The sequence below is a fragment of the Coptis chinensis genome, chromosome 4 (assembly GCF_015680905.1).
Source record: "Coptis chinensis isolate HL-2020 chromosome 4, ASM1568090v1, whole genome shotgun sequence".
In the NCBI taxonomy this organism is placed as follows: Eukaryota; Viridiplantae; Streptophyta; class Magnoliopsida; order Ranunculales; family Ranunculaceae; genus Coptis; species Coptis chinensis.
Window position 1 is genome coordinate 104844678 of NC_141459.1, and position 27041 is coordinate 104871718.

Here is a 27041-nt window from a genome sequence, read left to right on the forward strand (position 1 = left end):
ATTTTAGAGTGTGAAGACTAATGGGAAAAGGAAGACTAATCAAGGAGAGTTTTTTAAGTCAATTCCACAACCAAATGAATTATGGACAGCAAAAGTTGGTTTTATCTCTCTTTTTCGTTACGTCCTGCTCTGCTCTGCTCCAGATGTTAAGCCAAATGAATTATTGATGGTTAGGTTGCAAGTTGCAACATGCATGTGGGGACTTCGAATGCTTTTTGTTGTGGAGGAATCCAATGGCTTTTGTTTTGGAGGAATCAAATGTTTTCGCCAATATCTCATTCCCTTCTTCTCATAAGCCAAAATTTCGCCAATATCCTACGCGTAATTCGAAGTATATTACTTTCTCTCTTCAATTTGGCATAACCCCTTTTGATAAATTACTAAAAATGTATTTTTTTTTTCTTGTTAATAGAGAAAATAGATGATTCCCACACTTAAAAGTCACATGCGAATTCATTATATATAATTTTTGGGATATATATATCTTATTTACTGTTTTCTGTTTGCTTAGATAATGCCCGTAGTTGCCAAAAAAGTGCAGAGGTATCAAGTTGCACCCTGGGGCTACTTTGAAGGAGGTATTTATATTTGGTTGTTAATGACATATGGTCATTGCTTATTACTTTGTTGTTTTCTTTCTAGCTCCTGCTTTACTTATCAAAATGCTCCTGTCAATAATTGCTTAGACCTTTTTTTATTTTCGTGAAACTTGTCTTTTGATGCTAATATTTAATTATTTTTTTAGTTAACTAAAACAGAAGAAGGTATCAAAGTAATTACGGATCAAGGGCAAGAACTGATGGCTGATGTTGTACTGTTTGCCACAGGTAATTTTCTGCTCAATTGTAAACGTATTGAATTTTATCTAATGAATATTCATCTGACCTAGTTCTGTGAACTTTTTATGTATTTGTTTGGGTAACAATATCCTTTATCAAAGTGTATTAAAAATATGTTATCAATATGCATCTTTTAAGAAGGTATACTTACCATAGTACAAAATATCGCGATATATCGCGATATATCGTGATATATATCGAGAAATTAGATATGGGCATCGGAATATCGCGATATGTAATTGGATAAATACAAATGCAAATATCGACGATATATGTGGATCTATCGCGAAATTTCGACGATACAGTGGGTATATCGTGATTTGAAAGAAAGGGTTGAGTTGATTGCAAACTGACGGCGAGAACAGTATCTTCCTACCCTCTCCCACGCCCTACTCCTACCCTCTCCCACGCGCTTGCCAAAATAATTGCAAACGAATTCAGCACCATCACTAGCTGCTCTTGTTTTTTCATTTTTCCGTTCATGGGAGTGGAGAGTAGACTCTTTATGAAAATTATTTTTCATCATGAAAGAAATTGATCATAACCCATCTCAGATTCACAGGTTTGCTATCTCAATTCCAATTTATTCTGTTTGTATGTATATCTATGCTTCACAAACTATTTGGAATTCTTGGGATCCAACTTGTATAGTTGTGTACTTTTAAAGTGCATAAAATGTAGTACCCCATCGTCCAGACAAGACTGTTCATTTGTTTACTAGATCGGAATATGCACTAGCTTAGCAAAGTCAGCCAACTAGAGCATAAGTACTTTTGGGTTTATTTTCAGAAGTGTGGAAACGATCTCAATCTTTTCTTCTTCTATTTTTTCTGTTTTAAGTTTTTTGTGGTGTGAAAACTCTGTTTACATTGATGAGAAGTATATGTAATTAGATATTTGTAATTGAGTATATGGGGTACCTTTTCCCAGAAGGACTTGGAAGCGATGTATAGTTGAGAACAGTGACACCACAAATGTGCTGTTAATGCGGTTGTGGATATTGTTCACAGTGAAGTTTCATAACTCTTTTGTGATATTTATTTCACTTTTTCTCATCAAGCACGGGCCAACTAGGCTTGTGGATTCCATTAATTCAGTTCAGCCAAATGGTAATTTGTTTGTTACCATTCTTGAGACTTTCTGGATACCTACTCTTAGGCTGAGTTGAAGTTGACTTCGGTTGCTTCAACCAAACTTATTTGTGAGTCCCACTTCTCTTGGATGCTTCAGCTGCAACTATTTGTGGCCGAATGCTGGATAGTATTGTCACACTTCTTTCCAGACGAGAACAAGAAAGAGTTGTTGAGGAGCCAGAAATGCCGGATATAGGGGAGGCTGTGGGGTATACTGCCACTTTTGTCCCGCTTCACAATGCTGGAAAAAAAAAAGATGAGGATCCTGTTAAGGAAATTAAAGATCCAAAAGAGTTCTTGGTGAAATCATCGCAAGACTTGCATGCACATCTCTGGGAGGTATCCGACAATCATCCAAGAGTATCTTGACCCGACTAATCAAGCGGGCGTTGATCCAAATTTTTCCAAGTACAATTGCTCCATTGTTTAAGTAAGAGACTCTATCCCGACATTTATTCTTTGTTATGACTATGCGTAGTATTTCACTGGCTTACGGTTCACTCATTGAATATTTCAGTACTTTTGTTTTGCTACTTTTACTACACTCAAACTATTACAATGGATTAGGTCCGTTTTAGGTTCATTCAATGCATTTAACGCGTCCTCTGTTTCTTTACTAGATGGGTCTGTCCTCTTCCTAGGCTTGGAAGTTATCCATATGAATCAGAAGAAATATGCAACTTTCTTTGACAAGTCATCTTTAGTTAGCAGTAGTAGTAAGGGTGTAGGGGTGAGCCTAGAGCTTGAGAAAAGGCTAAAGGCATTTTTGGACCTGCTTAGTTTACTTTAGGTGTGTCAATCACGCCATCTACTATCCGAAAGCGGACTTACGAGAGCGATTAGATGCAAGGAGGGAGCGACCTAAGGTATGTGACATACACTTAGTCTAGAATAGATACACTTAGTCTAGAATGGTGTAATGCCAAATTTGTGAATCTGAAAAATATTTTAATTTCTTTATGTTGGGTAATATTAGATGCCCCTATGGTGCACCAACCAAAGATCACATGAAATATAACGTTGTTTTGGTAGTAGGTATGGGAATTGGTGCTACCCCAAAGATCACCATTGTGAAGAAGACACATGAAGGGGGCTAATACAACTACCAATTTACGGTTTACGTAAGTCTTCAATATTTCAACTCCTATCAAAGCTCTTATGCTTATTGGATATTTTAGAAGTGTGATTTGATAATACTAATAACTGAGAAGCAATCAAGTTCTACAATAATCTGGCCGATTCTGTAAATCTTGATGGAAGTCCCTTGTATTGCTAAACAGTGTTCAATGTGAACTTAAAACAAGCCGCTGTTCGATTGCCATCCCGTGGGGATGATGGCCATTTTGGGTTACATTGCGTGGTGTTGCCTCGGTTGCCTTGATCAAGAAAGGTCATCAACCGATCACTTTTGTGCGGACAATCATGCAGGTAACTTCCTATGCAAGTATTTATTTACTTTAGCAAACAAACATGTCTAGATCAGTTCCTTCCAACTGTAGGTTACTAGGCGTATTGAAGTCTGGGTCTATGAAGGAAGTTAAACTTGAAGTCTCAATAATCGATAACTGATAAAAAGCGAGTCTACTGGAACTAAATACTTATAAGCAATGAGTTTAAAGTCAGGTACAACACAACGATGTTTTTTGCTTCACCTTGTGTTTCATGACTTTCACCCCTATATTTAACATAATTACACTCAACAAACTTTCTATATTTGGCAGTCAATTGGTTTCATTGGACCTGGACTGACACTGCTTTGCTTAAATTATGTGAAGACACCTGCCTAGGCAAAACGTGCTTTTATACCGACCACGAAGTTTTAGCTCATTCAACCAGCCGTTTTTCTCCTCAAAGATGCAAGTAAGTTATCATCTTCATCTACTTAGTTTTGTACAACACGGTATTCGACCGTGTAATGTGTTCTTGACCACGCCCACTTTCGACTTCCTTGATACACCTTGCATTTTACTTAATTATCATAAAGTTGGTGTGTTTTTTTTGAGACAAATGGCTTGAAGTCCCATTACTAGCTACTATTATATGTTGGCTTTCTTATTATCGGGATATAGCTCCTCGGTGTGTTGGATTTCTTCATTGTCACGCATTTATTTAAACATTCCACCAAACTTTATACTTTAGAACATGCATGCTTACAATTGTAGGATAATATACTAAAACAAATTTTGCAATTCTTGGGTCGTTCTCATGGCAAATGAATCACAAATATCTGGTTGGTACATTTGTTGCAATATGGTTAGATTCAATTAATGCCTTCTTTGCTATGTTGCTTGTTAGCCTTTTGTTTTGTCATTATGTCTTTTGATTCATTGTTTAAACTTTAATTTGGCTTGGCATTTTGACCCTTGCAATATATATATAAATATCTTTGGAAGCATTGATGTTAAAAGAGTATCTTGATTTAAGGAAGAACAAAAAGAAAGGAGTTGACGTTAAAGAGTGGTGAGTATGAAGGAAATAAAGTTGTCGGTTTTTATTTGTTACTTTGATTGAATTAGTACTATTTTTTTTTTGGTTTTCCCATTCTTGACACTCCTCGGTTCATTAAAAGAGGTTGTCTGAGTGAATTTATGATCACTTGCTTTGTTTACCACCTACCAACTCGGCTTTCAAGGGAATTCTTGTCATCAATCAATATCTCTTACTTTGTTTTATAGATCTTATGGGAAAAACTCCTCCATCTCGAACTGAATTGAAAAGAGAAAAAAATAAGTAACAAGAGAGCTTAAAAGCCTATCATAAGAGAGAGGATGAGAGACTAAGAGAGAGGGTGAGAGCTTAAAATAAGTAACAAGAGAGCTTAAGTTGTTTTGTAAGAATTTATTATTTCTTTATTGTCTTTAATAATAAATCCACATTAGAATGCATCTATTTGTTAGAAATGATGATGTTGATTAGCGTTCAGGGGTGAAATACCGATCTTGGGTAAGAGATCGGTTTTGGGGAGCTACAACCTATTACGCGTATTTTATAGTTTCTTAACGTTTTGTTTTTATGAATCTAACTTACACAAATTTTACTTACTATTGATTCTCTCTATTTTCTTAATTTCGTTTTGGTGCCATTAGTCTGGTTGCAGGTGTCGATGACTTTTATGATTGCTAGAGGAAGGACAATATGAGAGATCAAAATGTTTCGTTTTAGAGCTATTAGGACTTATTCTATCTATGTATTTTGTTTACAAAAGACTTAATGAGTTTACTGATTGTTATTGTATTTTTGGTTATTATCTCATTGTTGAATACAATGTAATCAAAGTTAAGACTTGCGACTTACGAATGAATTATGGAGTATGTTTGGTTTAAGTGTTTTCTTTCTCGCTATTGTACTCAAGTGTATGTTTAAGTTTTTAGTGGGATGGATAGGTTGTGTATAATATGTGGGATATATGTATGCTAGAAGCAGGTGGCAGGAACGATTGGAGCTAGAATATTTAATTATTTTTTTTTCCAGATGTTTCCAAATTTAGCAACGGTTGAGTATCCGTTACTAATGGAATCATAAGTAACAGTTACGTATCCGTTAGAAATGAAAATTGCTAACACTTTTATTTGTTGGAAATGAATTAAGAACGAAATTAATAACCGTTACTAATAATTTACTAACGGTTGATAAGTGTTGTTGAAATTAATTTTAGTAACATTTGTTAACCGTTGGTAAATTTGCTAATACTTTATAACCGTTACTAATATTTGTCACGCTTTTGTGTCGACGGAAAATAACCGTTACTAATATTTTTAGTAACGGATATACATCTGTTACAAATAAGCTGTTATGGTGTAGTGTTTATGGCAGTGATGGGGAGAATACTAGTGGGAGCATGGTTTTGGCAGGTGATGTAATTGAACACGTCTTATTGACAACTGATGAAGTGGATTGGAGTTGTGTTGGTCGTCTCCTGAAGACGTTAGAGTGTTGGATAGACTCTATAGGCGAAGCATCTATGGACATTAGGGTTGCAGGTCTTCACGCTCTCATCATGGATTCAATCACAACAGAAGATCTAATAGATTCGCTATATGATTGAACGCTCAGTGCAAGTGCAACAAGTATTGTAATATGTAAAAAAAAAATTCAAGATTCATTGTTAAAGAATGAAAAGTCAATGTAATATGTAGGAATTAAGGTGTATTTTTAGTATTAGAGAGTAATTTATATTAAAAGTATGATCGTGAGGGAATAATATATTTATATATATTATGCACGCGTCCAACACGAATCGAAAAAACTCATGGAAGATCGTTATAACATAACACCTTGCCTAGAACGCGGGTGATAACCTCCGGGACTCATGATAGATCGTTACAACATAACACCTCGTCGAGCGAGGTGACAACTGCACATGCACGCAACGGGCGAGAACGCTCAACGTAGCTGTGTTAGTTAAAGTCGAAGCATCAGTCGCGCTTATAAATACACTGTCTAAAAGCTCATTTATTCTCATCAAGACAAGGACTTGAGCTGACAGAGGAAAGGGGGGGAATAATGTCTGACTTGATTCAAGTTCATCACAAAATCTTGATATGTAGGCAGCTCGTCCCAAAGCGAGCTCAGTCAAAACTCGACCCATCACAATCTTCTCCATTATTTACACTTGTAAGGACGGATCAAATTCAACCTTTATAACTAGCCATTGAGCCGGCCCATGGCCGGGATTGTTGCATAGTATGTTTTAAAGGTTCGGCTTTACTTGTGTTTTGGGCTTATGGTTACGCTTAGTAATTTAGATGTTTTTGGTTTTGGACTTTTGCTTATTTTCGTGTCCTTATCTTTGCTGGTGGGTTTGCTACATGAAATTTGGATTTTTCACTACTCATAAACTTGCCAAGATATTTAGGTCAATACCAACTCAACTTGCAACTTAAGAATTAGTAATAACAATGCACTTGCAACATGGAAATTAGATGGTATTTGCATGATATTGAATTCAATCGGGAATAGAAAATGAAGGTCGTAGAAATCAAGCGTAAATATCCATGTGAAAAAGTGAAAGGCAAACTTTTCCAAAACATACAAATCTTGTAACCCATCCACTAACTGAAAACTATGTCATAGTCATAACCATCACCAGAACTGACCACGAAGTTTTGCTATATATTTTTTGTAATTTGTACATTCCTTGAATATATATTCATGTGTTGTACCAAAATTGTCATCTAGCAACTACACATCGTGGCTTCCAAAGATTCTCGATAACCATGAGGATGCATTTGTAGACACGATTTATTGTTCTATACAAGATAGCCATCCTTGAATGAACCCGATGTACATTGTTTGACTTTTTGTATGATCGATGTAGTAATCCCAAATTACGTTATACTCATCTTGTAATCCTGCAAATAAATTCTAATTGAAATGAGACATTGGCACAACTTCTACTGCACTTATAGGATATACCTCATGATTTGTGAAGATTACACGATTATGATGTGTAACATTATATATAGTTTTTAATAGCAAAGTATTGAACAAAATATTAGCAAAATTCACAAAAAGAATGAGATCAAACCAAAGCACATGTAGGTAAATTAGCAATATTTTAGCTCTCAATCAATTAGACACGAATCATGATGATGGTGTTCCAAAAGAAATAATAAAGAAGTATGTACATATTGTAGATTCTATACATACGGCTATAGTAAAGTTGCATGATGTCATGTTTCCCGGAAAAAGACCACTTTCGGTACTTTGGAAAAATAGATCTGAGTAAATCTTAACGATAAACATGTAACCTAAAGAGGATTCAAAATGTGCAAGAACACATCTATGTGATGATATACTTCTATTATCCTCCCTCATTTGCTTATTTTAAGACATTATCTAGTAAATGTTGTTGTTGTATTTACACAAATACATAACGTTGGCAGTAATTGATCCCAAAAACAAATACATAATTCTAGATTCTAGAATTATTTTGAAATATGGCTTCGTAAAGGTTTTAATCTTCCACCACCAAATTTAGTAAATCCTGTTAACAACATTAGAGCACCTAATGTGATGAAGTTGGTTAACAGGGGCAAACAACATAAACATTTTAACAACTAATCTAAGTAAAGAGAGAACACCTATCTTCAACAACAACGAAGGATACCCGAACGATGTTATTAGAATCTGAATCGTGTCTAAGCTAGATTGTAGCACTCCCGCGACATAAACTTTGCAGCTATCGGATGATACACCCATTAGAGAATGCACGACCTATAAATTGGGCACACAACTGAACTCAAGGTACGTAGCCTGAAAAGCGGACATCACATCGAAGATATAAGTTAAGTGGTGAAAATAGAAACATAATTATGCTTATTGCAGGCTGAATGACATGGCACATGTTAGGCATATATCATTACGTGTTAATCTGACCTTGAGAATATGTTTAATAAGCCTATTGTATCACCATGACTACTCTATTGATCTTGAAAAATCTAAAAACCGTCTCATGTAGCTTAGTGTAGCTCGATATTACTGATGCAGTAAGAATTTATTGTACCCATCCAAATGCAAGCACACACGGGTTAAATATAATAATAACATAATTCTTATTAAAAGTATTGTATGGTAACAATAATAAAATGCATTAGCATAAAATCACATATTCATGGTCATGTTTAATTCTTTAGAATAGTATCATTGTATGCACCATCTCAATACTTGACATTCTATTAGAACTTGCAATGCTATCGCCATCTCATAGTAAACAACCCTGTAGTAATTATAAATTTGAAATCGGGCTTAGCAAATGTACCTTTCTAGAACATGATCGTATCGTTTAAGAAGCGCAATTTATGATCATCTTTGTTCTTAAGTATAGCTCGGCATTGCCAAAAATAAGAGGCTTGGTATCTTCTTTTCTCTTTTATTTTTTGGTATTCTTTTTGTAACCAAACCTATGCTAACCACAGGGTAAAAGTATCTGAAAAAATCCATTCAATGTGCCTCACCTTAAATTACTAAAGGATTTTTCCCCTAATAGACCCACTTTTTCCCCATAGACCCATTTTCAAAGAGAATTTTGACATAGGTAGGGCATTTGTGTGTGTGTGTGTGTGTGGAGGGGGAATATTTTCCTTTATAATTTCATTTCTTGAAGAGCCTCTATAAGAAGTGCTTTACTTACCTTTGACATATTCCTTCTTAAAATCAAACACATCCTCAAGTTGAAGCCCAACAGCCTCACATCTCCATTGTTCAAAGTTTACAGATAAAAGATTGACAACAAAACCTAAAAGCATATTATGGGGTAAATAATCAATAAACTATATTACCTTAACAACTTTGCATGCTCGTCAGCCAGCTTTTTGTCTCAAAGGTTTCTTTTGCTTCGAAAAAGAGATCCCGAGCCTTCTCAATAAGTTTAATGCGTGGGCCATGAAGTGGAGATCCCTTACTTGCCATGGGATTTTTTCCTAGCTCCCACGATTCTCTCCACAAGAGAAAAGCCACATCCTATAAAAGCATATACTCTTCAGATTGTAATTATCAATTTTCTCGAGAGAAACAAATTTTATAACAATAATATTGATAAAAGTTATCCCAAAGTATCTCATCCTACTGCTTTGTATTCTCTGTTGTATAATATATATCTATATTTACCGTGAAAAAAACGTTACTCCCAAAGTATCAAAGCAATATCACCTAAAACTTTCAACAAATGCACATCTTGTTGTTCTGGATAAGTTATGCATCTTGGTAGAATCATAAATTGATACTGGTTCAGATAATGAGAAGTTCATGGAGTACAAAATGGAAAGAAATCAGGAACAAAGTCAGGTTATGTGTTTCGTATGATACCTCCAACCTACTAACTTTATGCATAACTACTTGGCTTTGCAAATGTGTATTTGAGACAATTACTCAAGGCAAAACTGATTTTTACACATTACATACTACACAACTAAACTTACTTGAAGCATACTGTTGTGAAAAATAATCTTTGAGAAAATTCGTTAGCTTATAACACCTGAAAAGATTCAAGATAAATGATATTAGAATAAAAAAAAAAACTCACGTTATCGCCACGCGCATTCGGAAGCTAATGCATATCTCCAAAGAACTGCAACATCAAAAGAAAATCGGGGCCAATACAACTAAAATTCAAAAGGAAAGCAAAGTACCTTGCATATTCTATCTTCTTCCATGAGTTTGCCCTCTAAAAGGAGAAGGTAGACCTTGCCAAAGTGAGTTTTTCTGTGGTCAAAGCTTTTCTGTTTTGGGTAGATGTTACATGTGTCATTGGTTTGCTTACTATGATTTGCGGGATGAGGATGGCTTGGTTCTCAAATCTTGCTTGGATGGATCTCATTGTGAAACAGAGAGGCTCTATTTATGCACCGGTTTGTGATATCTTCCTTGTTTGGGAGCCATGTACAATGTAAACTCCTATACTCCATCTCTCTCTAAAGCACGAGCTCATTTTGTAATGATGACGTTTATACCATAAATGGAAAACCAAATGTCGGTGACCTGACTTTAATGTGCATGTTGTCACGTGTTCCCCTAATTGCTAGTATCTCCTCTATTAAATGTTTGATCTCAGATGTTTATTTTCCCTTCTGAAAGTGCCTTCATTTTGGTCAAAGAAAGTGCCTTGATTAGGTACTTAGGTGTCAAGTTTGATACTTGGTTACAACTTAAACTTCTTTGATATATAATATTTTGTTCATATCCCTGTAAAAATTATTGTCATCACTGAAAATGTTATATGCACAATTGTTTCATATATTTTATCCTACCATTTACCTTTTGTATCTACCTTTTTATAACACACACTAAAAGTAAAATAGTAACATCAAGAGCTCGAGGTGAGCTAAAAGCAAAAGGAGAAAGTAAAAATCCATTTAAGGTGACGACATAGGACTGATTTACCACAAAGGCTATTGCCAACTTCACTTAACCATGATGACGACCGTGGAGAAGCGGGAGGTGTTGGGGCTATTAGGCGTACTCCCCTTCCATTGAGTTCTCAACATGAATCCACAACTTGTCTTCCACCATGCACTTCTCTATCCAAATTTTAACACCAAAGAAACCTCTCACCGTCCTTCTAAATAAGCTATCATGCCTTTTGAGACAATCCAACTCCTTATTACTGCCAACAATATTATAGAGCAACAACACGTGCTACAGCCGCCAACAATATTATAGAGGCGACAACACGTGTTACGGCTACTCAATAGGCCAATGCATTAAATGCATCATATAACGGATAATAAATAACTCATTCACTTACCCATCCCGGGAACAATAAGCTGGGTGCCCTTTAGGCCTTGTAGTAGGCTGCGAGACCTTCGGACTCTTTGTTCAAAAGACAATTTGTGTCCACCACCATGTACCACATCCTATTTCTCTCTCTAAATGACTGGTTCTGCATAACGTAAGCAAACAATTCAAGCTTTGTATATAGCATAATAAACATAAAGACATACCAACTCATGTATGGAAATTGACTTACAAAGATTATATGGAGCGATGATCTCAACCTGTTTGGTCATTATTGATGAGATGTTTGCTTCTAGTAGCCTTAAGACACGAAGCTTCCGATATGCTCGCTCATGGTGTTGACAAACGAGGTTGAAATGGTACCCTTCCTCCTCTCTTCTTTTGCTCAAAATTACATCTGCTTCTGTCGTAATCGACTTCCGGATAGAGGTTTCTTCAATCTAGAATCACTTTCGGGAGTATCGGTTAATCGATTCTCCTTTGTCGAAAATGCCGACATGCCGTTCTCTTCTTGAAGCTTAAGTTTAAGTGTTAAACTCACCCAAGTCGTGAACTAAAGATGAATCAAAATGAATCCCATGTTACCTTAGTCTCCTCGGCATCTATATGACATTTAATTGTTTTCACATTCCCACTTCCAAAGTATGTGCCTAGAACAAACATTAAAATGACATTATATATATTAAAAAAATAAAATTTATTTACTTTTAAAGTAAATATGAGAAGAACTTGAATTAATTGATCTAGCAACTGGATTTTGAACAATGACAGAGGCCCGGTACTTTCCTTTTCACTAATATCTCCAACAAAGAATCCATCTCATTTGCTCTTGAGAGAGTTGGCGAGGTTTAAAGCTTTCAAGCTTAGTTTTTAAAGCGACATCCGAGCGAAGGCGAGGTTGAACTACAAATAGTTTGGGAGGTTTTTCCGGGTCTTTGTTGTAGATAAAATTTGGGTTGTGGGTCGATTAAACCGCTTCTTTCTTAAAATCAACGGTGAGTTCTTCAATCTTGGTGGTTGAGAACTTCGTGGGATTTTAGTCTTTCGGTGTTTTTATTTTGGGGACTATTAGAAGGGTTTTGTTGTTTTAGGATTCAAAGCTTAAACTTTGAAGGGTCGAAGGGTTTTTGTTTTAGAATCAATTTTTTGTGGTTTTATGACTCGTAGTTCTATCACGAATCGTTTTTAAAGTGGCGTCTAATTGTTTTATGTATTTTGAAAGCATCTGTACAATCTCGAGAAAATCTTACGGCTGAATTACCTGGGATTGAGGACTTAAATGTAATAATCGATGAATATGTCCTAGATAGTAATTAAAATGCGTCCTTAAGTGAAAATATTGCTGATGTGGCCTCCTGAAATCACATATGAGCATTTTCGCCCACTGTGCAATAATGGTTTTAGATGACCACATTCAAAGAAAATATAGATATTTGTCGATATTTGTAGATATTTATCGATATTTGTTGATATATCGCGATATATCCACGATATTTGCAGTCAGAAATACCCACACATAGTCTGTGGATATTTGTCGATATTTGTCGATATATCTCGATATATCCACGATATTTACAGATGCCCAAATGTAATATATCCCCACACAGGGGGATATATCCACGATACATATCCATAAATCAGAGGTCGATATTTTGCCATATCCCGATATTTTGTACTATGATACTTACAGTGTCTTATTTCTCTGGTTGCAGGTCGCGCACCTAATACATAGAGGCTGAACCTGCAATCTGCTGGTGTGGAGCTTGATAGAAGTGGAGCAATAAAGGTTTGTACTTTTTCATCATTTCTGCTGTATATTTGCCAAAATCTTCTATCTGTACCTATGCAAAAGGATTTTTTGTAAATGGTTCCTGCATTTACTCTGTTCCATAGGTAACATGTGGAATTTGTAGATTATTACTTTGAGTGGTGGTTACTTCAGCACGTGGGTATACAGTGTTTTTTTATGTGGTTTTGTTCTTTCAGGTAGATGAGTTTTCTCGTACCAATATTCCGAGCATATGGGCAGTTGGTGATGTTACTAATAGGATAAACCTTAGTCCTGTAGCCCTAATGGAGGGGTCCTGTTTCTCGGTATGGATCCTATAAAGGTTCTGTTTTACCTTCAGAAGGAATAAAGAATGTCATATCATATCAATCCAAATTTCTGATTCTTTTGTATTGCCTACAGAAAACTGTCTTTGGTGGCCAACCTAGTAAACCGGACTACCGTGATGTACCTTGTGCTGTGTTCTGGTAATGGTTTTATCTGTAAGATGTGTAACAGCTTTCTACTTGTAGGTTGTTTTTAGATAATTACATTTCTTGTTTCAACTTTCAACTTCTATATTCGTCATCATCATAATATGTGTTACTTCCATTATGGCTTTACAAGCATAAATTCTTTTCCGCAGATAAACTCTATTGAGCTGTATCTTGGGTTAAGGCTTGTGTCTTCACACTTTATCATTCTACTTCCACTTATGCATACTCAGCACTTGGCTCTAATGTAACCATATCACTTGGTAGATATAGAATAGTTGGTCCGTTATACATAGATAAGAGTGTTGGATCCACAATATGTTGTGATGTGGGAGGAAGTTATAACTTTTTGGAGAGAGAATGAACAGAAAAAATGCGCATGGTCTATACAATAAGATAATAGACCAAATAGGTATTGTTATGTTGACGACACTTTAGATCAAATTTCACTCGGCAGAAAGAAACCATTCCAGAACTTGATATATAGTTTCAACTATACCAAGCAAAAATATAAAAATCAAAATACAATTGGAATATTGATACTGCTTCAGTGTCTGTAGAGACATTGATACATCCTGGCAGAAACATGATCCGAGAAATGGTGCTGTTACACTGGCCATTTCTACGTAGAGATTACGTTTTCTTTTGGACTGGCTCCCAACAATTCTGATTAGTTTCAAATTTCTTTGGTCTCTATTATTATTTACCACTTGGATAGCATTATGATTGTTCATTGTTTAGGGTAGCATCCATTGTTTTGCTGTATCCATTTGTTATTAGAATTTAGCTATGATACTAATTCTTCATACTTCTATTACTTGGCAGCATCCCACCTCTTTCTGTCGTGGGCCTCATTGAAGAACAAGCTGTGGAGCAAGCGAAGGGTGACATTTTGATATTTACTTCAACATTCAATCCAATGAAGAATACTATCTCGGGGTAAGTATTTAGCTACAAAACACATCTTTCACTAGGTAGTCAAGACAATTGAAAAATTAAAATTACTTGGATACAAATAAGTTGCTCTGACTGATCCATGTGTTTATTCAGATTTCAAAACGAATGTGAGTGTAGATGTTGGTTTAATAAATGTATATTAGCAGGTATGCTTGATGTGCACATGGCATACCATCTGGTAATAATGCAAAGTCAACATAAGTGGTGGTTTACTATTGATAGTGCAAAGCCATCACGCCATAATATGCAAAGTGTTATATAATGATATATAACAGAATTCGTTTTATTACCCGAGCTTTGAGGATAAAGTTGGCCCTTGCAAAAAGAACTATCAACCTTCAACCCTTTGAGCGAAATGCAGCAAAAGAAAGAAAATTAATGGGCAGTCTCTAGTCTCTACCCCATAGGAAGTTAAAAATCACAGGACATATTTGTCACGTTCCCCAAACAGATGACTTCTCCTGACAGATACCTAATATCATCACAGCTCATTGCTTATTCACTACTAAGTTTTTACTAACAGTACTAGTGTACTATTCACTTTTTTTCTTTGGGCTTTTGACTTGTTTCTTGCTGACAATGTTAGACTTCATCTGCATTACTCCTAACAAAACATACAATGCCTTTGATGTCCAAATCAATGTTAATTTAGCATTTGTTTCTCATCGTGTGCTTCCAGACGACAAGAGAAGACAATGATGAAACTTATTGTTAATGCGGAGACAGACAAAGTTCTGGGCGCATCCATGTGTGGGGAGGACGCAGCTGAAATTAAGCAGGTATATGCCTATACGTTAAAACAAAGTTGTTTCATTGTTAGTTACCATGCATCCTGCTGATTTTTTGTGACTAACTATTCTTTATTGGATTTATAGACTTGTCATGACTCATGAGTTAGTATTGTTTCTTTAAACTGGGATGTTGAACTGTTAAATCTTTATGTGATTTTAACTGTTCCATAAATTTTTTGACATAACCACTCTCAAAAAAGAGAATTGTACATTATAGAACCACCTCACAAATGAAATAAAGAGAGATCATGTGTGAGTGACTGCATGAAACACTTCTAACCCCTGATGACCCACTGACGGCATTTAGAGAAATCATATAACAAATCAATACAATTTTGTTACGCTCTTATAGAAAATACTTAGATGAACAGTTTTGCTGTCTGTGTGATGTTGTCCTGTTGTAGTTTCTGATTGTTCTCTTATTACTTATTAATTTATGAAACACTGCCATTTTAACTGTAAAGGAATCATATGCTGGTAAGTTTAATCAGGGTATCCGACTGATAAACGTATTATTTTTTTTTTGGAAAAATCTTACCAAGATCTTTGTAACTTTCATTCGACTGGGCCCTGAGGTCTTGAGATCAACTTCCACTTTCACCTGGGAGCGAGTTTAAGGCTTACGGGTTAAGGGTATGTAAATTGTAAATGACTAAACTCAGAGAACTTCTATCAATTAGAAAAAGACATCTACTATCAATTAGAAAAAGACATCTACAAAGTGGCCAGTATTACATAGTAACTTATTCATTTACTTTAATATATCTTAAATGTCCCTTTTTTTAATCGACGCGAGTTTAACCTAACAATCAAACTTCATAAACAAGAGTTGTGCATGTGCACCCCACTAGTGATTTTAGCAGTTATAATTAGTCTGCAGTTGAGGAGGAAGCTTGCTACAAAAGTATTTTGTCGCTTTGACGATTGACAATTTTGAACTAGACAGGAAACTAACGCTGGTTAGAGTATTATGTAACTATTTAAAGCCTTTGTGAAGTCTAAATTAATACTCTCTTACTTTCTCAGTCTCTCTTTCTGAACTTGAAAATTTTGTTGTGGCGATCTCTCAGGGCATAGCTATTGCTCTGAAATGTGGAGCCACCAAAGCTCAATTTGACAGCACGGTAAGCTCAAATTTTCTCTTCATCTTTTAGGTTGACTTGGAACATCTCAGATGCAATTTACCTGCCATAGTTTTCTTTGCCATCTCAAGGGACCTATATACTGTTTTTCATTAGTAGTACTTCCAATCATTGTTAAATTAGTTTAGGGGTGGTATTCACTCACTTAATAGCATTGTATTCAAATATAAAGTATGTGGAGATGAGCAAAATAAAGTGTGTTCTATGGCACATTTATAGGTCATAGGTGTACATTATGTTGTCACATTATATGTTAATTCTGTTAGGATCCCCCTAGTTAGCAATCTGCTTTGCAAATAGTGGTAAATTATTTGATTTCGTGCTATCTTAACAGGTACTGTTCTTGAATTTTTTGTTAAAAGAACACTTTTATGCTACGACAATGATAATTTAATTTTTCATTTTCTGTATTTGGTTCAAGGCACTGGGATCGGCTGGTCCGGCTGCACATAACTTCATACACTTGGACTGTTTTACGCCAAACTTTTCGAATTTGATAGAAAATATCAACACCTCTGGCACTTTGTAGAGTGTGTGGTGTGCAGTAGGAACACATTAATTTTGTGCCTACCAAGGAGCTATGACACTGAATTCCTTTCGTCCTATATAACTGCCTTTTCTGTTTGTGCGAAGGACAAAAGTACTATTGCAGTCCAGTTTGAATACAAAATTTTCGTACTCTTTTGATTGAATGTGTTTTATGTCTGCAGGTTGGTATCCACCCTTCTGCAGCTGAAGAGTTTGTCACGATGCAAACAGTGACAAGATGCATCCCTGCTGGTAGTAAGCCAAAAACGAATCTTTGAAATAGCAGGGAAGAAACAGTCTTCAGTTGTATCTGTCTCGAATACAGGAAAATAAATTGCCTTTTAAAGAAAAATCACCTCTGAATGCAGATTTTGGTCATTACAGAAACATGAAGGGAATGATCTGATTGAAATTCACTAATATTGTATATTTTCCCGTTTCTTGTAACTATTTCCTGTTTGACACACTGAATATTCAAACTGTTCATTGTTTCTTATATTCTGCTATGAAGTGGATCTTATATCAAATAGAATATGATTTTGGGTTCCAGATTATGAATTGGAATGTATTTTCGTCTTTAACAAATTTTGTAATTGAAATCCCAAATTTACTAACGAATAGTGGTAATTAGTAATTACAACTATTAACTGATTGACTACCAGAAGTCCAGAATGCTGTGAGACAAGGCCATAAGGCTCGTTGTAACACGCAATTAAAACATTGATGTGAGTTCAGAATTGCAGAGTTTGTTGTTCTTCACTTCTTCATGATCTGCTTGAACTAAACAGACCTCAAAATGTAGCACCCATGACCCATGTTACTTACTTTCTTAGACAAGACAACTGCAATATCCCTCCCTCTATGACAAACTGTACATTGAATACTTTTAGAGTGCTGTATTGGGCGCCACTGAGATTAGATCGGGCAGCCTCCAGCCCAGCCCAAACAACAAAGTCCAAACAAGAAAGCCCAGTACACCCCCCACCAAATCGCAAACCGGAAAAACCTGTTTTTTCGGTCATCTCTCTCGGTCATCTCTCTGCCAAAACCCTTCGGCAAATTATCGCCAAACCTAACCAAAAAAAATCAAAATCCGAATTGAAGCAATCCAATTGAACCTTCGACTATGAGGAAGGGTTTGTTCTAGTAGCAAGAAAGCCGTGTTTATCGCCAACAGCTTCCCCTTCATCAAACTCAAGTTTATCGCCAACAGCTTGCCCTTGATTTGCGTTTCAATCTTCTTCATCCTGATTCAGGTATCTTGTTCTCTGATTTAGCATGATATTAAAGATACAAATCAAATATTGTGTTTTTTTTGTTTTGGTAAAGGATCGAATATTGTGTTTTTACTTTTAACGAATGCGCAGAAGGCCATAATCCTCGATAGTAGTTGATCGACTTGCTCTGATGATATCTTTCTTATGGTATAATAACCAAATAACGGAAATAATGGAGTTGTTTCTCACAATTCTGATCAGTAGTCCATGATGTATGAATTCGTAACAATGGTAAACACCCCGATCGTCTGTTTACAAAAGAGCTGTCTCTGTGAATCTATTAGCAGCCATGGATGATCTTTGTATACATTTTTATCGTTTACTAAGTATGTTTCAACTTTCATGGCATTGGTGGAAGATGGATGGAAATCACTTTTCTTTCTCTCATAATTAGAACATGGTTATAAGAGTGACTTCAATTATCTTGTAATTGTGATTGGAAGGCAGTAGCCATTGCCTTTGGCTCTGCTTTCCTTTTCTCATCGGGAATAGCTTTATGTACATAAGCATCCGGTCGAAAGGCAGTTCAATTCTGAATATATATGCATTATCTTACATACAATTGATCGGTCTTGTTTCTTATTGATAACCTGCTTGTCAGTCGCGTAATGATATTTAAACTTCTTGTATGGTGTGTGTTTCAATCGTGTTAGCCATTCAAAGAAAAGATTTGAGTATTTGAGTCACCGATGATGGTAGAGATTTGGCCCCTCCGCGATGTAGTTCACAACTAGTCTCTACCAAGATAGGAACATTGTGGAAGGGTGTCATCATCCCAGTAATCAGATTCCGCCGTAAGGTTGATCAATTCACTATACACCGTGTTTTTATGTGTAAATATTAGGCTACCGTTCGTAGTAGACAATGGCTAGCATCCGCCCATCTGTTGTGGTGCCGCTTTGAAATCTATCGGACGATATTAGAAACCGAAATCAATTGCATAGTCTATACATTCTCGTTAAAAGTAAAGAGTTGAGTCGCCATTCCGCATACGAATTTAACCTTGTACCATAACTCAATCCCTAATTCCACGCCAAAATCATGCACTGTGGTTTATAGATAATGGTACAAACTATTCCTAAAGTCAATAGAGATCATAGGTTTTATGTTTTCGAAAGTATCTATAGTAGTTGATCCAGTTTTTCCTCTTGGTCGAGATAAAGTTTGAGTTGGAGAAGACATTCCACTTCCACTATCTATTGAAGACGTTGGGGAAAGAAAAACGGAGTCGACTTCGCGATTCTTCGATCGTCTAGATTTTGGTGAGTAATCAAAAAAACCGAGTACTAGTGTCTTTCTTCATGTTTAGTACTTTTGTTCAAAACTATTAAGAATCGCGTTTTGTTTGGGTTTTGAGGAGAAGAGAGAAAGACTTTGTTGGGTTTAACAGCTTAGAAATAGTGAGAAAAATAAGGAGATGAAACTAACTTATTCAAAATGAAGAAATAGTTTGTTATGTTTGGAGATTTTGTGGATATTTTGTTTTGTTGGAAGGTGTTGTGATGAATAACAACACTTGTAATTTAGCGGCAAATTAAACACTTGACCGGCCGCCGTACAAGAGTGTTTTTGTGAGTTTGTTATGATAGAGGTTAAAACCTTTGCGGCATTTTCTCAAGGCAAAATGTCTAAGCATAAGCGTAGTATAATATGGTATGTACCAAACTTTCAAGATGTCAATTGAGAAAATAAACACTTATTACATATATTGATTATTTAATAAGAACTTCAATCAATCACCTATCAAAGAATTAGATAGAAAACAACTCCACTCGTGATTTAGTGTTAAGCACGTAGACAAATGGCAATAGTAAGTGAATCTGATACGTATCTTTGGCCATGTCAATATTTTCTTTTTTAAACTTTCTAAGCCGGCAATCGCAAGATGACGCGAGGTCCATAAGGCTGTAGAGAAAGTTGTGTACAAAGATCGACTTGGTCAACTTCACTAATTATTCAAAATCAAAACCTTAGAAACATAATTATTCAATTTAAGAGGTCCGAGATTGTTGTGGTTCACTTGAGTATCGCTTGTAGAGATTAATGGTAAAAGAAAATAGTAAGTGTATTATGAAGTGTTCAAGCTTGGTGGAAAGTGTGTAATAGCTTCGCGTTTTGGTTGTTAATATAATTATTATGATAGCTTCACTATTTGAAGAAATAACTATTTGTAAATTTGTACAAACAACCAATAAGATAAATTAAAAGGCTTGCCTTCATATCGAGATGATGTAAGCCGTTGAAGGGCATTTCCTTGAAGCCTTAATGGAGATTCATAAGCTTTGCCTTCATGAAGTCATGGTGTAAGCCTCCACCGCCTTCTAAATAGTTGTGCATTCAATTAAATTTCGATGATACTTGATGGTACTTTCGGTTTTCGAGAGGTATTAACTATTAACTCACCTATTAAGGAACGGTTTTACAACCGCAATTATGTAACTGGTTCTCTGGTTATGCATCCTTGTACACGGACACGCACCTTAGTTTCAATTCTTGATTGTGTGACATCTAAACTCTCCGCAACCGGTTTCTACTTTCGGCGGATCGCTTTGCGTGAAAGACAGTTTGCACAGGGGTTGAGACTTAGGAGTTTGGGACATGGGGTTGGCAATGCTAGGCTTCGAATGCAAGTCTCGCTCAAATGTGAGGTCCTAGCCCGCCCCAAACAAAGAATAACAACTTTGTATGGATTCAAATCCTTTTACCAACCTTAATAGTTGAAATGGAAAACTACCCTCAAAACCACAAATGAAGTAAAAACAAAGAAAGGTTATATTCATCCGATTTGCGATTTCGGATGTCCGATTTGTTTTCCTAAATCACGGTGTTGGACATCGAACTTGATTTTGTTACAATTCTTGGAAAATGACTTGTTTTTTTCTTTTTGAGTTTTCTTTTTCCGGTAATCAAGGATCACAATAAACTCGTTTGTTAAAAATACAAATTCATTCAATTGTAAATTAGTTTTCTCAAGCAATGTAAATTCGGATCTCATTGGAATCTAATTTTTGGTGCATTCTCGATTTAAGATTGGCCCCAAGCTAAATATTTTTTGTGGTATGGTTAGAACTTAGAAGAGGGTGACAATGTGTCATAGCATCAAGGTGCAATCACTTTGTTATTATCTGAGGGCTTTCTCTTTTGAGGATCAATACATTAGGGTTATGTATCATAGATCAAAGACTACTTTTCGGATAGATGATTTGTAATTTCCGAAAATACAAATTGATTCTTTCTTTTTTTCCCGGTTATTTTGTCGAAGATGATTTAGTGGTTGGTAATGTTTTTAAATGTATCGTTTTTTCTATGTAAAGAAACCTTTTCTTTGATCATGAATGATGAATATGAAGTTACTACTTGGGAAAGCTACTTTGATCATGAATGATGAATGATGTTATAAGAGAAGATACTTTTACCATTTTATGATTAGTGTTTTAAGTACATTCATTTACTCACCCTTTCATAATGCTTATGTTCTTGAGTCTTGGCTAAATGAGTAATGACCTTGATCACATGCGGCTTTTTACTTAGTACTTGCTTAAGTGCGGATACTGAGGGAACAAAACCGGCGGTAAAGCATTATAGGTGAGAAGCTTTCTTTGGTTTTCAAACTTACCCAATGTATGTTATCAAGGTGGTTTTGGGTGGTTTCCCCCATGCTGCTTGTGGGGCGAGTCAAGTTCATTTTGTTAATAGAGAGTCCAGTTATTTTGTTGTAATACTTGATGTACATAAATGGCCGGTTCATCTAAAAACAAATTTGTATATATATACATTTTGCAATCGCCGTGTAAAAGTTAGGTTATATGTACATATGGTTGTTGGAAGGATGTTATTATTGATTTCCGTGTTATGGCGAGGTTAAGTATACTCTAAAATGTTGACCAAACAAAGGAAACTCGCCCAAAATTCGATAGAATTTGGATAAGCGTAACACCTCATTCTATTTCTTCATATATACTTGGAGTTATCATAGCAAGCTTATAAGTCTATTAGTTTTACGACTGAGATGATCTCTTTTTTTCTAGTGGTTTTCTTTGTACATTGTTTATTTAAATATGGTTTACTAATACTTGTTTTATTTTTCTTTGTAGCGATGGGTCCTCGATCAAAGAATGTGAAGAATGTAGCGAAAACTACATTAAAGGGTGTTAAGAAATTGTTTGGTGGCGGCGTTCCTCTAGCGGTGATGCAATTGGAAGAAAAAAGACATGGCAGACGGCTTAATCGGCATCGGTAGCGAGGGACCATTTGGAAAAAGAGGTTCTTGAGGTTCCTGAGGTTGATTCGTTTAGTGAAGATAGTGTAGATAGTGATACTAATGTAGGTTTAGATGTAGGTTTAGACAAAGGGAAGAGTATAGTAGAAGAGGAGAGTGAGGAGGAGAGAGCGAGGAGGAGGATGATGGCGGGATGATGATGTTGAAGAATATGTGGTAGAAGGCGTTACCACCGGAAGAAGCACCTCCCGGTATTGGATTTCGTAAGAAAATCCAATGATGATTTGGAGTTTCAAAGAGGTGTGTATGGGGAGGCCCGTATGAGTCGAGTTGTTGTATGACTATCGGTGCATAATAATTTCGCGATGTTTGGGAGAGAAGAGGGTAATATTTTGTTTTTCTTGTGTACTTTGATTTTTCTTTTTATAAAATCTTTTGTTTTACGCTCATATATATCTAATGCACCTTTCGGTTGTTTGAAGGATCGCGAAATTGAAGTGTGTTTCACACTTAGCGAAGTTATCCCAATGGAATTTCAAAATGAATGTGAAAGGTCTCCGAGATTTGCCGCGGCGGTTGAGAAGGATCGGGTTGTTTGATCTCGTGGAAGGTTATCACGAGCATATGGATCCACCATTGATCTCGGCGTTTGTGGAGAGATGGCATCCTTACCAACACCTTCCATATGCCAGTTAGGGAGATGATTTGTGACTTTGGACGATGTTGTCCAAATCAGTGGAGTCACATTTTAGGGAAGAGCGGTCTGAGGGACAGATGAAATTGAACTTACAACAATCGATAAATCTCTTTACATCTTGATGCAGGGCTCCTATTGATTTGATTAGTATGAGATGGAAGCTAGCGAGGTTCACTTCAAAAAGTAAGGCTAGAATTCATCCGAAAGCATTTTGCGAACAAGATTCATGATAGCCCTATATGTAATGACTCTGAATGTGGTAGAAAGGCCTCGAGTTTCCGGGATGTTCAACGGACCGTTAGAGCTTTTATTACGTTTTTCTTTGGGTTACGTTTTTCTTGACAAGTCCGGACCGGAGTGCCTATATGTTATCCGAGGCCGTTGTTGAAATTCAAATGAGATAGAAGAGTATGCATGGGGTGCAGCAATTTTGGCGTTTTTTATATAGAGGTCTCGGCCGCCACCACGTATGTCGAATGTGAAAGGAGTTACGGTTATATGACTCTTCTTCTACGTAAAACTTGAGTATTTTAGAGTTTATTTTTTTAATGTTAATTTTATTACTCTATCAATATGTTAACTATTTGTGTATATCTAGGCATGGATCTATGAAGTATTTTCCTAAGATTCGTGATGTTCCAAACTTCAACTATATCTCGTCTCGGTACCGTGCTCATAGACATCCCATCCGCGCTCCACACTATTACGACACAACGTGCATTCGCGATTTTATCGGCGATAATTGATGATTTGAATGAGTTCAATGTAAGTATTAAATTCAATGACAATTTGGTATTTAAGTTTGTTTATATTTATTTTTAGTAATTGATCATTAGAGTTGTTAATGACACATTTGATTTTGTTTCAGGTTGTTTGGCATCCCTACAAAATATCGAGATACAAACCCGATCGATGACATTGCATTTTTTGAGGATTTGCTATGTTTTTTCAACATTGTCGAGCTTTTCTGTCCGCAGAGGGTGGTCGTCGGTTAGGTCACTTGCAACTTGTACCTAAAGATCCTCCAATGCCAAATTGGAGAACAAGAACTAATGGCGGGGCCGCGGTATGAGGTGATTTGGACCAATATTGGGCCACTTTACTTGAGTCGTGGCGGGAATCCGTGATTCAACTCGCAAACCGAGGACCTATTTCGCCTTATCCATGGGAGTGTCATCAAAACTACATGACTTGGTATCGCGAGGAATTCTCATGTAGTTTTGGTGAACCCCGAGCTTCTTCCGATTCATTCCTCCCGGAGACAACGCTTAACCGTTCACCGATTGTAAAGTATTGTGATTTTTAATTGAGTTTTCTCTAACCGTGATTTTTTGCATTCGATTGGTAATTTATCTTGATTTTTCTTTTTTTCGGCGAGCGGCGTCATCGATGAAACCGGTCGTTTGCTAGAGAGGTCTGCAATTGGTCGGAATGATATGCCGAGGAAGCAAGGTCCTCCTTCAACAGCGCATAACTTGACTAGGTGCAATTACATTGGTGGGCTTATAGTTGATTTGTTTCGGTTTAGGGTTTGTAGAATGTGTTTGTAACTTTGTAGTTTAGTTTGATGGATGTAATTCATACATTGATGGATATGATGTTTGCATGAATGTTTGAATGGAATTTAATGTTTAGGGTTTAGGGTTTAATGTTTGAATGTAATTTGTTTTTTTTAGGGTTTAATGTATGAATGGAATTTTATGTATGGATGAATGTTTGATATCCGATGAATATGGAATTTGATATATGGAATTTTATGTATTGATGTATGGTTTAATGTTTGAATGTTTGATATCGATGAAAAGTGGAATTTGATGAATATGAAAGTGTTGTAAAACAAAACCGAATTTTGAAATTTTTTCTTCCAAACGACCCGCCCACATCGTTTGGCATAAAGGCCAAACGACCTCGCGGATCGTTTTCCTTTATACCAAAAAATACCACGCGGCGATCGGGTCGCTTTAAATCTCAAACGACCCATGCACATCGTTTGGTCTAAAGGCCAAACGACATGACCACATCGTTTGGTCTAAAGGCCAAACGAAATGACCACATCGTTTGGTCTAAAGACCAAACGATCCGGGCCGGGTCGTTTTTGTATTAAAGCCAAACGACTTCACCGTAATAGTTTCGGTCATTATTGACAACATCTTAACGTTATTTCAAATCATTCGATTAGGTTCGAATCAACTAGTCGATCACTTTCGATTGCCATCCTAATCAACTTAGTCGATCATTCGATTTCAAAATCACTTTCGATTGACGTCCGAATCAACTTAGTCGATCGCTCTATTTCCAAATCACTTTCGATTGCCGTCCGAATCAACTTAATCGATCACTTTGATTTCCAAATCAAATCAAATAAAACCCCTAACATTATTTCCAAATAACAATAAAATAAAATAAAATTACATTTGTTTTCCAAATTACATCAAAATATCAAATTACATCAATATATCACTTAGTCGATAAATTTCGATTTCAAAATTTGCCGTCCGAATCAACTTAGTCGATTACTCGATTTCCAAATCAAATCAAATAAAAGCCCTAACATTGATAACATAAAAATCAAATCAAATTACACTTGTTCCAAATTACATCAAAATATCATATCGACAACATACAAACAACTTAGTCGATAACATGTAATGTTGGGTCTTCAACGAGCTCATTTTCCCATATTAAATTGGGAATGTTCAATGCCATAAATTGCAATTGCCTTACTGTCAATGCCAAATTCCAACTTTCAAAGAATATCATATCGAAACTCTAAGCCATTGGCGATTCTTCGAGGAACCGACAATCTTCAACAAGTTCAACATTGACAAAATGATTTCCACCAACATGTCGCTACCCAACACTTGGGTCACTCTCTCGGATTTGCTTGGGTTCTCAAATGGCATGAGAAGGAAGCACTGACGAGCTCCTAAATGCATAAGGACAACATTAAATCTTGAAGCAAATAAGTATCCAAAGAAAAGGCATGCTCATCCACTTATTTAAGGGTGCGTAACCTTCTTCATGTAGGATTTCCTTCATCGAATAAAAACCTCACTTTGATTGTACAAAGTACATAAAGGGGAGGTTGTCGATAAGCTCTTCGTCTGACTCCTTCTCATCTGTGGCCATTCTTCTTGACTTCTTCCTAATGCAATCTGAGAAAGCTCTATAACCGCTTGTTGCCATCGCCAAATGGGGTCATGGACTCTAACAATGTATTTATGCATTTCTTGGGGAATATCCAACCCGTAATCCTTAGGACCCCCTCGTCTTTCCAAAGTCTAAGCCATCTCACATTTTAGGTGGTGTGACCGTTTTGAAGAAGCTTATTTCGTGGTGTGGTTGTTTTTGGTGTTTTGGGAGAAGGTTTATTTCTTGGTGTGGTTGTTTTTGGTGTTTTTGGAGAAGGCTTATTTGTTGGTGTGGTGTGGATGTTTTGGGTTGGTAGTTTTGGAGAAGACTTCTTTCTTGGTGTAGTGTGGGTGTTTTGGGTGGGCGTAGTGTTTGGTTGTGACGAGACCCACTCTTCATGGTCACGTTGAGAATGTTCAAAATGAGATGGATCTCGCTTTGAAGAGTTATCATCTCCAGTTTGAAGCTTTTACTGGCTGCGGCTACCTTCGGCCGACCTTTGGTTTTGCTTCCCAAGGCGGTACTAGCCATGTACTTTCGGTGCGGCAATCTCCATAAGCTTCCTAATCATAACCTCTCATCTTCTTCAAAACCATTGCAAACCTATTCATGAACAAGTCCATCGAAGGTGCAACATCGGGACCAACACCCACCGACACATTGGGAGAAGCGGATAAATGTTTTCCAAAAGGGGTCGATAGCGGACAAAGGGGATGGACCGCTCTTGCTCTTCAAACTCAATTAATTAATGAGCACATGGCGGGTCCATGACTTCGTCGCGCAAATAGCACCAACACCTTATCTCTCCATCTTTAACACGCTTTTACGCG

The 27041-nt window shown here is 36.4% G+C and overlaps 1 protein-coding gene and 2 long non-coding RNA genes across 6 annotated transcripts; 2 read left to right on the forward strand and 1 right to left on the reverse strand.

Annotated features, from left to right (window-relative positions):
• Positions 1–190: 190 nt before the first annotated feature.
• On the forward strand, positions 191–17471 carry LOC147506564 (glutathione reductase, cytosolic-like). Of its 4 annotated transcripts, XM_086558659.1 has the most exons (10): positions 191–331; positions 512–578; positions 746–827; positions 12919–12992; positions 13193–13300; positions 13398–13462; positions 14294–14407; positions 15105–15204; positions 16287–16340; positions 17069–17471. In XM_086558659.1, the coding sequence occupies exons 5-10, from the start codon at positions 13280–13282 to the stop codon at positions 17162–17164; spliced, it is 450 nt and encodes a 149-aa protein (XP_086414785.1). In that variant the 5' UTR covers positions 191–331; positions 512–578; positions 746–827; positions 12919–12992; positions 13193–13279; the 3' UTR covers positions 17165–17471. The 4 variants fall into 4 exon arrangements, with proteins under 4 accessions (XP_086414785.1, XP_086414787.1, XP_086414784.1 ...); XM_086558661.1 differs by lacking the exon at positions 191–331 and having other exon boundaries at positions 443–578; positions 13197–13300; XM_086558658.1 differs by lacking the exon at positions 191–331 and having other exon boundaries at positions 444–578.
• Positions 3300–3762, forward strand: LOC147506565 (uncharacterized). The gene is made up of 3 exons (XR_015220829.1): positions 3300–3400; positions 3472–3595; positions 3694–3762. It is a non-coding gene; the product is annotated as an uncharacterized LOC147506565 (long non-coding RNA).
• On the reverse strand, positions 6917–12089 carry LOC147506566 (uncharacterized). Its single transcript, XR_015220831.1, has 9 exons — positions 11936–12089; positions 11792–11856; positions 11439–11646; positions 11213–11351; positions 10102–11107; positions 9892–9947; positions 9253–9433; positions 8082–8227; positions 6917–7323 (listed from the first exon to the last, which is right to left on the reverse strand). It is a non-coding gene; the product is annotated as an uncharacterized LOC147506566 (long non-coding RNA).
• Positions 17472–27041: the final 9570 nt, after the last annotated feature.

Bases quoted from the DNA above. Each gene is read 5' to 3' on its own strand.
- LOC147506564 (XM_086558659.1), top strand. From the start codon at position 13,280: ATGGAGGGGTCCTGTTTCTCG. The intron at 13,463-14,293 runs GTAATGGTTTTA...ATTACTTGGCAG, and splicing joins GTACCTTGTGCTGTGTTCTG to CATCCCACCTCTTTCTGTCG. The intron at 15,205-16,286 runs GTATATGCCTAT...GCGATCTCTCAG, and splicing joins ACGCAGCTGAAATTAAGCAG to GGCATAGCTATTGCTCTGAA.